Below are 11,961 nucleotides of genomic sequence, written 5' to 3'. Positions count from 1 at the left end.
TCAACCATACTTTTGCATTTATGATTTCGTAAGATTTGAAGTGAAATAAACAAAAATAATATATACGCACAGGTACTCAGAATTTTGAATACACCCTCAAAATCTGGGCTGAAGGTAAAAAACGCGTTTTTCATAGTTTGAAGCCATACCTGCTCGTAACTTTATTTCTGTTTGCCCGATGAAAAATACTTATATATGTAATTTAAGAGAAAACCTTTCGTTGTTTACAACCATTTATAAATAGTTAATTTGTCTTGAGAAATGGTGGAGCAATCTGGGGAACGTCTTGTCCGACTTTTTTGTCTCACTAGTATATAAATATATATGTACAATATATGCAGACCCAATCAAACCATCAATAAAATTTATCCCATGATGTGATATCTCTCTTAAATTTTAGTACTAGAAAAAGTGCAGAACATATTGGTCAAAGTCTAATGTCTCAGCCAAACCTTAATTGATTTTAAAAATTTATAGCTAATTAAAAACAAAACTCCTTACGGCTTCTTTCTTATATATGTACATTAAAGTGGCCCTTATTTTTGAAAATCGGAAATTTGCAGGTGCTACCCCTTGAAATGGTTACCTTTATTGAAAAGGTAATTCCCTAAAAATTTTGGCTCAATTAATCAAGTCTAACCCGTGCCACAGACGGGTCGAAGTTGAGATAACGACAGTATCACTTTGCGTCAGTGCTGCCTTTGGCTAGCCACCTTATTAGCGGCCTTTTCATGGACAAGTAATTTTTAAGCAAAAAACAAAACCGACTTCCATTCTAATATACAAATTTAAGATTATCGTTAATTTCTTCATGATCCAATGATCGGATTTTAACCAAATTAGTATGGGACCACCTGTGGGGTAACGACTTTCCTTTAAAAGAAGAATTATAGAAATCGGTTAACGTGGTCCAAAGTTATGCGGTAAAATACGTAAAAAAAAATATTCCGACGAATTGATAATAAGCTCATTCAAAATAGTTTGTAGAGTAATTTCTTGATTAGCACTTTTTTGTTCTGACGAGTTAGTTTTATTGGCCGAAGTTTCCGAATTTGCCGAGGCACCACCAACAGCAACTGCATCTTTACATTGAGCACTCACACGGGTTGGGGAGAGTAAAGACTTTCTACGATCGGTTGTGCATTGCTTGCATATGAAATGTTTATTTGACTTTTGCAGAAATTCAAGGTCAGCTGGAACCAGATTAGCACAGACTAAGTGAAAAATTTCACTGCACTTTGCACATTGAACTTTTTTAGGTTGACTACGGTCAACCCTTTGACCACAGCTACAAGGCATTGTAGATATATGAATAAATAAATAAGTGTCCAAGAAATACGACCGAAGTACATAAGTACAAATCGAATAACTATCGCACGAGTTTTGAATTTTAAGTAAGCAAAACCGAGAGCGGAGATAAAAGCACGTCCGATCAGCACAACGGATTATTGTCACAACGGATTATTGTGTATGTATATTAAGGATTTTTTATATGTACGAGTAAGTAGATAATAACGCACAGAACCACGATACATGGTTCATTATTCCAACTCGTTTGTGACATGGGTTAATCTGGGTCAATTGAGTCTATATTAAATGATGAATATTTTCTCCTTATATATAACAATTTTAGGGGGTAGGGGGTAAATATACCTTTCATTTCATTTCAGTTTAAGCTAGAAAACTCGGTTTTGTACATTTATCAGTTTTGAATGACTATTTTTCATTAAATTTTAAAGATCGAACATGTTGTGAGAAGAGGATTTATAGGCCTTTGAAATGATGTATAATAATCTTTTGTCATTCTTGGATTGTCGCGATTTTCATTGAGCAAATAAAAAAAATTTATATTTTCTTATTTTTTGAAGTTTTGACGATTCCTTATTTATGCAATTACAAAATATGTAGTACAATTAAACTGATAAATCTACAAAACCATATTTTCTGACCTAAAATGACAAGTCGCGAACTTTGGCAATAATATTTCCCATAAAAAGAAAGGAAATTAGGGGTTAGGGCCTTGAAATAAAAAAATAAAAAAATTGGATGGGCACCCTATGTATGTATACTAGTAAACAAAATAGTCGGACAAGTCGTAATTTAAAATGAAAAAATGTTAAAAATTAAAATCTTGCATATACTCTGTAAGATTCCTTTCAGTGATCGGACTTCTACCACATTGTTGTAGATCTGCCACTTTTTTGAGCACAGCTACCACACAAGGTCTGAAATCTACCTCATATTCGCGTTTTTGAGTAGTTTTATTTTTGCTCAACATAATTTTCTTAATTTTAAGAGCAAAAATTGTCCAACACTAAACACTAACAACAGGGAGAAGGGAGGATAAAATAAACTGTAAAATAGTAAATTCTCTCAATTATCAATTTTTCGACATCAAACGTGGGTTTATTGTGTTAAATTGCAAAAACGCGTTTTTTACCTTCAGCCCAGATTTTGAGGGTGTATTCAAAATTCCGAGTACCTGTGCGTATATATTATTTTTGTATTTTTCAATTCAAATCTCACGAAATCATAAATGCAAAAGTATGATTGACACCGGGTCAGCTGTTTAGGTATTTATGACCAAATGGTTAAATTGTGTGAATGAATGTGGACAATATTTGTCACTTTACTGCTGTGCGCAAATGTGTGCCAAATCACTTGGATCTTTGGCAGCCAAATCGTCTGATCGCAAGACAAATCATTTGTATATCGCTATCCAAATGCGCAAATGTGGACAAATCTAAATTTGGCATTTTGTGTACAAATGTACAAATCGTGTGATCCCTTCTTAACGTAATATTTTTCGGTAGTTTTCGGATACGAATATTATATTAAATATTAAAATTTTACCAAAATCATCACACGATTTGTACATTTGTACACAAAATGCCAAATTTAGATTTGTCCACATTTGCGCATTTGGATAGCGATATACAAATGATTTGTCTTGCGATCAGACGATTTGGCTGCCAAAGATCCAAGTGATTTGGCACACATTTGCGCACAGCAGTAAAGTGACAAATATTGTCCACATTCATTCACACAATTTAACCATTTGGTCATAAATACCTAAACAGCTGACCCGGTGTCAATCATACTTTTGCATTTATGATTTCGTGAGATTTGAATTGAAAAATACAAAAATAATATATACGCACAGGTACTCGGAATTTTGAATACACCCTCAAAATCTGGGCTGAAGGTAAAAAACGCGTTTTTGCAATTTAACACAATAAACCCACGTTTGATGTCGAAAAATTGAATATTGAGAAAATTTACTATTTTACAGTTTATTTTATCCTCCCATTCTCCCTGTTGTTAGTGTTTAGTGTTGGACAATTTTTGCTCTTAAAATTAAGAAAATTATGTTGAGCAAAAATAAAACTACTCAAAAACGCGAATATGAGGTAGATTTCAGACCTTGTGTGGTAGCTGTGCTCAAAAAAGTGGCAGATCTACAACAATGTGGTAGAAGTCCGATCACTGAAAGGAATCTTACAGAGTATATGCAAGATTTTAATTTTTAACATTTTTTCATTTTAAATTACGACTTGTCCGACTATTTTGTTTACTAGTATACATACATAGGGTGCCCATCCAATTTTTTTATTTTTTTATTTCAAGGCCCTAACCCCTAATTTCCTTTCTTTTTATGGGAAATATTATTGCCAAAGTTCGCGACTTGTCATTTTAGGTCAGAAAATATGGTTTTGTAGATTTATCAGTTTAATTGTACTACATATTTTGTAATTGTATAAATAAGGAATCGTCAAAACTTAAAAAAATAAGAAAATATAAATTTTTTTTATTTGCTCAATGAAAATCGCGACAATCCAAGAATGACAGTAGATTATTATACATCATTTTAAAGGCCTATAAATCCTCTTCTCACAACATGTTCGATCTTTAAAATTTAATGAAAAATAGTCATTCAAAACTGATAAATGTACAAAACCGAGTTTTCTAGCTTAAACTGAAATGAAATGAAAGGTATATTTACCCCCTACCCCCTAAAATTGTTATATATAAGGAGAAAATATTCATCATTTAATATAGACTCAATTGACCCAGATTAACCCATGTCACAAACGAGTTGGAATAATGAACCATGTATCGTGGTTCTGTGCGTTATTATCTACTTACTCGTACATATAATAAATCCTAAATATACATACACATTTTAAAGAAACAAAATCAAACTTATTTTAAACCGACTTCACAAAAAGACGAAGGCTATCAATTATCAATTCGTCGGAATATTTTTATTTACGAATTTTACCGCATAACTTTGGACCACGTCAACCGATTTCTATAATTCTTTTTTTAAAGGAAAGGTGTTACTCCACAGGTGGTCCCATACTAATTTGGTTAAAATCCGATCATTGGAACATGAAGAAATTAACGATAATCTTAAATTTGTATATGAGAATGGAAGTCGGTTTTTTTTGCTTAAAAATTACTTGTCCATTTATTTTTGAATGATGGGGTGAACAGAAATAATTTTGTTTTGCATCATACTATGTTTTATACAATAGTAACCGTGAAAAGGCCGCTAATAAGGTGGCAAGCCAAAGGCAGCACTGACGCAAAGTGATACTGTCGTTATCTCAACTTCGACCCGTCTGTGGCACGGTTTAGACTTGATTAATTGAGCCAAAATTTTTAGGGAATTACCTTTTCAATAAAGGTAACCATTTCAAGGGGTAGCACCTGCAAATTTCCGATTTTCAAAAGTAAGGGCCACTTTAATGTACATATATAAGAAAGAAGCCGTAAGGAGTTTTGTTTTTAATTAGCTATAAATTTTTAAAATCAATTAGGGTTTGGCTGAGACATTAGACTTTGACCAATATGTTCTGCACTTTTTCTAGTACTAAAATTTAAGAGAGATATCACATCATGGGATAAATTTTATTGATGGTTTGATTGGGTCTGCATATATATACATATATATTTATATACTAGTGAACAAAAAAGCCCGACAAGACGTTCCCTAGATTGCTCCACCATTTCTCAAGACAAATTAACTATTTATAAATGGTTGTAAACAACGAAAGGTTTTCTCTTAAATTACATATATAAGTATTTTTCATCGGGCAAACAGAAATAAAGTTACGAGCAAGTATGTGCTTCAAACTATGAAAAACGCGTTTTTTACCTTCAGCCCAGATTTTGAGGGTGTATTCAAAATTCTGAGTACCTATGCGTATATATTATTTTTGTTTATTCCACTTCAAATCTTACGAAATCATAAATGCAAAAGTACGGTTGACACCGGATCAGCTGTTTAAGTATTTATGACCAAATGGTTAAATCGTGTGAATGAATGTGGACAATATTTGTCACTTTACTGTCGTGCGCAAATGTGTGCCAAAATTTGGATCTTTGGCAGCCAAATCGTCTGATCGCAAAATAAATTATTTGTACATCGCTATCCAAATGCGAAAATGTGGACAAATCTAATTTTGGCATTTTGTGTACAAATGTACAAATCGTGTGATCCCTGCTTAAGACGCACGAAGACGATAATATCATAAATGTTGCGATGTCGCAGCATTGCTTATGTTCTTTTTTGTTGTAGAAAATGCCTATTCATTAATGCGCAAATGAACAAATTAAGAAAAAAGAAGGTTCAAGATCTGAGAGTTGTTTAGCTTACGGTGGTAGAAGTAGTAGAAATTAGAGTTGGGATACTAGCGATAGTAATATCGATAGTTGAAAACTGGCGCCACTAGCGATAGTTTTCGAAAACTATCGATGTCGGTTTTAGCGAAACTTCAAAATGTCTCTTCATTAATGTCTTCATTTTTTAATGCAGTAAAATTCACAACAGTCGGCAAAAAAAATTCAAGTCATTGGAATTTTTAGCAACTATAAGCTTACACTGAGTTATAGTAAAATTTAATAAGCTATAAAACAGCTTACACAAAATTTTTGTAGAAGTTCGAATGAAAAAGCTTGAAATTTAATGATTTTATAGTTTATTATGTTTTGTACAACTTTTATAAAAAATTAGTAGACACTAAATAGTCAAAACTGCTAAAAATTTTGTAGTGATATTATTTTGAGCAGTACTATATTCGTTTTCTTATAATCTGGTAAAATATTAATAATTTCCCTTCTTCGGATTTTGATATGCGCCTCCGTATTTGATTTCAGTTGAACTCTTATAAGTATGCGTAGTCAATTTAAATGAATATATTTTGTGTTTTGTTTGTTTTGTAGTATTAGAAATGTATTATTATAGCCAATTTCACTCTTTGCACTTCAAAAGGGACAAACAAAATCCGAATTTAATTTTTTCATATAAAAACTATATGCAGATTTTGCCTGTCGCTATTCAATACCCTTCACGACGATAGTACTAGCGATACTAGCAGTTATGACGTCTTTTTGCATTTCAGGTCACGATATATTCGTTTCAATCACTTCAAATGAGGCTCTTTGGGGAATTTATTTTAAGGAAAAATTTTAAAAACAGTAATTCTTTTTACTTGTCGGGCAATATTTTTTTCATAGATTAATATGTACACTGGATCCTTGCTTGAAGGCCTCTGTGGTAAAACACTCCCCCTACGTCTCCCTTCTTTGCTATTTAAAATGAAAGACTAAGCTCCTACAATAGGGATTTCCAGCAGAAATCTTCAACATTTAGCTATAAAGAGAATCAATACTGAAATATTTAAACGGCTATAGGTCTAACCTTTAATTAGGTAAGAATTACGTAACTATCTGAAACCCTCATCATTCGTGATTCCAATAATTCAAATGCTTATAAAAAAACGGGGTGCTTTTTTCAAAAAATAACAATATTCTGATCCGATTCGGCTGGCAGCCAGGATCTTAAAAACATAATTTTGTTCAAAATTGTCATTCCTGGAAAATAATAATTTATTTTCCATATCCGAAAATAATAATTTATTTTCCATATCCACCTATCTAGCTCGTTATAAGCACAAATTCTTCACACCAGTCGCAGAAGAAACCATTAAAAATTAATTACAAAAACTAAAATCGAAAAACGCTTATGACGTTACAAGTTCCCCAAATTCTGAAACTGCCAAAGGAATGAGAATGAAGAATTCTTTTTAAAAGGCTTCAGAAAAACCTGACACATCTGGTTTGGTTTGTAAGCGATGTTTAAACAACGATCTCACCATTATGCTAGATTCTTCAGGTGAACATGAAAGTCAGGAGGATACATCCGACATTTGCAGCCCCCGATGCAATTCTCATAAAATTTTCAATTTTTAAATTCAAGTACTAAATAAAGTAAACATGATTAAAAATTACTAACTTTTAAATTTTTTATTTATCTAAATAACTTAGTTTATTACCTGGTTATTTCTTAAAAATACTTGACATCCGCATTCGCATTCGCGGATGTTAGCTGTTAGACATCCGCATTCGCATCCACGGATGTCTAAAATTTCTCATTCGCAACATCCCTAGTATATACATAAATATCAGCTCGAAACTACATATGTATTTGTGACAAGAATTATCCACATAAGATGAAAACTACTGAAGTTTCATTTTATACAATTTTTGTTTATAGAAAAATGTAAGAAAGTTCGGACACGGTTCGGTTATTTGTACAATGGTTTTGTGTTATCGTGTCCAAACACGTGACCCGAATCAAAAAATTTTAACATATACGTCTAGTCAAGGATTAAGCTTTAGTTCAAAAGAAAAAGATTGCGGTTTGAAATATGCATTTTTTTTGTAAATTTGGAGGTGGATTTTGCGCAAAAATACTGTGGATGGCGTAATCGGAGTTGGACTGATGAGGTTATTTTTTGTAGGGCGGAGTTTTGCGCAAAAATAGTGCTGATGGCCTAACAAGAGTTTAGTTTTTCTTTGCGAAAATGCTAGTTTTACCCTATTTGGAAATGGGCCCCGGAGTGCCTGTAAAAGGGGCAGGGAGGCGAAGGATGAATTTTCTTTAAGTTTATACTGTGCTCTTTCTAATGAGTTTTAGGCGACACACCCTCCGCTCCCCACCAAAAAATCATTGTACAAATAACCGAACATTTCCCACGCACAACATTAAATCCCCAGATGTATTGTTTGATTACTATCAATGTGACAAGGTAGCTCATAATTTTGTACACTTTATGAAACTTTAAAAACACATTTTTTGTAAAAAATTTTGAAACGAAACTACCTTCTTTTTGTATCATGGTAAGAATTTGAAAAAAAAATCTAATCAGCTGCTCTAATGATACTACCTGGTCAATGTGCCTTGGTATATAGACAATTTCATTATAAAATTCTAATAAGGTACATACTTAAATTTCAAAAAAAAGATATATATATATAAATATGTTTAATACATTTGCATGTACATATATTCAGAAAGCCTTTTCTTAACTAGGGGAGTATATATTTTAATTATCCAGGTTGTAAATTTAAAATTGATAATCAATAAAGTTCATATTCATGCAAAGGATGCAGCGGGATACTTACAGCTCTGCCAGCTTCATTATTATGCAAATTCATTTTTTCTCTTAAATTGCGTCCACGTTCTCCGGTGTCTACGAAATCACGTGAAAATTTAAAACCAAATCCAATATTATCCGAACAACCCCCCCATTCCCAGTCGCGAACACCTGCTACGCTGCCAAGTTGGCTCGTTTGCGGCGATCGCGACTGATGGCTGTAATCACAGGTGCACGATTCAATGGAGCCCTCGCTGCAGGCGCGCGCAATGGAATGTGTGACAGCGGCACTGGTGATGGCATAAATAAAGCCTGTCTCACGACAGCCTGAAAGAAAATATATGTTTATAAAAGAATAAATACACAAAATATTGAATAGATGCACATCCATTATAAAGGTTTGTATATTAAAGTGGCAGCATTTATGTACAGATGTAAAATATAACTGCACGTGTATTTATAATAGGGATGCTCTTATAAAAAAAAAAAATATGTATATATTTTGCATCTTTGAGAAGTTCTTGCGACATATATATTAAATGGAATTATTCATATTCGAACATTACAATTTATATCTCCTTATAAATACTTAGGAGACTGACAAGGCGTGTTAAACTGGTATAAATTTATATCTCCTTATAAATACTTAGGAGACTGACAAGGCGTGTTAAACGTATATGATGAAAACGAATTATATATTATTGGAATTCATGGAAACGCGTAAATGCCTCGTAACCGCGTAAACCTCGTAAATATACCGATTTTCCATACATAATTAAGTAAGTTTACGAGGTTTACATGCATGGGTGTAGCCAGGTAGGGGCAGGGGGGGCCCGGGCCCCCCCCCCTAACTTCCAAATTTTTGCCTAGATATTCAAAAATAGTACCAAGAAATGCTTGCTTGATAATTTCGGCCCCCCTAAATTTCAAGGTTTTTCCTATATATATACTGTAAAACAAATTATACTCCCAACGCTAACAAAATTATTAGTAAATTGATTTAAAAAGTGGATATGTGGATCATCCGGTTCTGTATCAAATTATTATCTCTAACTTCAAAGCATTTCATTTTAAAAGGGTAAAAACCTGGCTGCAGTCGACAATGAGCAAAAATTTATTGAACGGAAGCTATAAATAAATTTATAGTTCAATTGTTTATTACTTTGTCTTTAGGTTTGTGTCTTTTCTAAGCGTACAACGAAAGTTTTGTATCACAGAACCAATCTGAGATTATTGGTAAAACTATAGACCGGTTGGGTGAACAGCAAAGACGTTTACTTCTTAAGTGTGACAAAACAAAATCAAGTAATATATTAAGCATACTCAAAATGTTCAATACGCCCTCATATTTATACATACATACATATGTATATCATCTAACGTTTTGTCCGGCTATTTGGTTTATTATACAGGTATGTAGAACTATGAATTTAAAAAATTCATCAGGGTTTAGTTGAGATATTCGTTTTTCACCACTATGTTTTGTACGTTTCACAGTACTGCAAAGCTTTTGACTGCCATTCACCTGGGAGTGGCCAGAAGTGATTTGTGTGCTTACGGTTCAAATCGCAGCTAACTACGGCCGGATATTTTTATCCATTAATACTCTGGGTAGCGACCGAACGCTAGTTTGGGAGCGAGGTAAAGTGGGAGGGCGTAACACCCCGCGTGCGCTGGGTTTGAGTCCCGCAACGTTAAAACCCTGCCCAATAAAAAAAAAACCCATGCCTCGGATGATACCCCCTTCTTTTGTTGGCGATTACGACAAACATAGGAAGGAATATGATTTTAGGGTATGCACTTGGGNTACCGATTTTCCATACATAATTAAGTAAGTTTACGAGGTTTACATGCATGGGTGTAGCCAGGTAGGGGCAGGGGGGGCCCGGGCCCCCCCCCCTAACTTCCAAATTTTTGCCTAGATATTCAAAAATAGTACCAAGAAATGCTTGCTTGATAATTTCGGCCCCCCTAAATTTCAAGGTTTTTCCTATATATATACTGTAAAACAAATTATACTCCCAACGCTAACAAAATTATTAGTAAATTGATTTAAAAAGTGGATATGTGGATCATCCGGTTCTGTATCAAATTATTATCTCTAACTTCAAAGCATTTCATTTTAAAAGGGTAAAAACCTGGCTGCAGTCGACAATGAGCAAAAATTTATTGAACGGAAGCTATAAATAAATTTATAGTTCAATTGTTTATTACTTTGTCTTTAGGTTTGTGTCTTTTCTAAGCGTACAACGAAAGTTTTGTATCACAGAACCAATCTGAGATTATTGGTAAAACTATAGACCGGTTGGGTGAACAGCAAAGACGTTTACTTCTTAAGTGTGACAAAACAAAATCAAGTAATATATTAAGCATACTCAAAATGTTCAATACGCCCTCATATTTATACATACATACATATGTATATCATCTAACGTTTTGTCCGGCTATTTGGTTTATTATACAGGTATGTAGAACTATGAATTTAAAAAATTCATCAGGGTTTAGTTGAGATATTCGTTTTTCACCACTATGTTTTGTACGTTTCACAGTACTGCAAAGCTTTTGACTGCCATTCACCTGGGAGTGGCCAGAAGTGATTTGTGTGCTTACGGTTCAAATCGCAGCTAACTACGGCCGGATATTTTTATCCATTAATACTCTGGGTAGCGACCGAACGCTAGTTTGGGAGCGAGGTAAAGTGGGAGGGCGTAACACCCCGCGTGCGCTGGGTTTGAGTCCCGCAACGTTAAAACCCTGCCCAATGAAAATAAAACCCATGCCTCGGATGATACCCCCTTCTTTTGTTGGCGATTACGACAAACATAGGAAGGAATATGATTTTAGGGTATGCACTTGGGATATCCGAACCCTTAATAGTGATGGTGCCTCTGCCCGGCTGGTTGAAGTCCTAGGGAAAATAAAGGCTGACATCACCTCCATCCACGAAATGCGATGGACGGGGCGAGGAAGGTAAGCGTGAGCCTTGCGACGTCTACTACAGTTGCCACGTAAAGGAGTGCAATTCGGTGTTGGATTTGTGGTGGGAGAGAGACCGGCGTTCACTCTAGTGGACGAAAGTCTAGCCACAATCCGCATCAAAGCGAAAATCTTCAGCATTTCATTCATATGTGCCAATGTCCCGATGGAAGAGAAGGACGAGGCATCCAATGCTCTCTTAGCTTAGAGCGTACATATTAGCGCTGCCCCCGACACGTATANAGACCGGTTGGGTGAACAGCAAAGACGTTTACTTCTTAAGTGTGACAAAACAAAATCAAGTAATATATTAAGCATACTCAAAATGTTCAATACGCCCTCATATTTATACATACATACATATGTATATCATCTAACGTTTTGTCCGGCTATTTGGTTTATTATACAGGTATGTAGAACTATGAATTTAAAAAATTCATCAGGGTTTAGTTGAGATATTCGTTTTTCACCACTATGTTTTGTACGTTTCACAGTACTGCAAAGCTTTTGACTGCCATTCACCTGGGAGTGGCCAGAAGTG

General features: G+C 34.3%; 1 protein-coding gene across 2 annotated transcripts in view; it reads right to left on the bottom strand.

The window, feature by feature from the left end:
* Nucleotides 1-11,961, bottom strand: part of wg (Wnt family member 1 wingless) — a 179,634-nt gene that overhangs the window by 142,258 nt on the left and 25,415 nt on the right. For both annotated transcript variants that reach the window (XM_017609105.1, XM_017609104.1), the window contains exon 2: nt 8,473-8,771. In XM_017609105.1, the coding sequence (XP_017464594.1) occupies nt 8,473-8,771 (299 nt within the window). The remainder of the gene's footprint in view (nt 1-8,472; nt 8,772-11,961) is intronic.

This window comes from Rhagoletis zephyria, unplaced genomic scaffold, assembly GCF_001687245.7.
Source record: "Rhagoletis zephyria isolate East Lansing unplaced genomic scaffold, Rhagoletis_zephyria_1.1 Rzeph_scaffold_00189, whole genome shotgun sequence".
Lineage (NCBI taxonomy): Eukaryota > Metazoa > Arthropoda > Insecta > Diptera > Tephritidae > Rhagoletis > Rhagoletis zephyria.
This window is presented reverse-complemented; position numbering and strand designations above follow the sequence as displayed.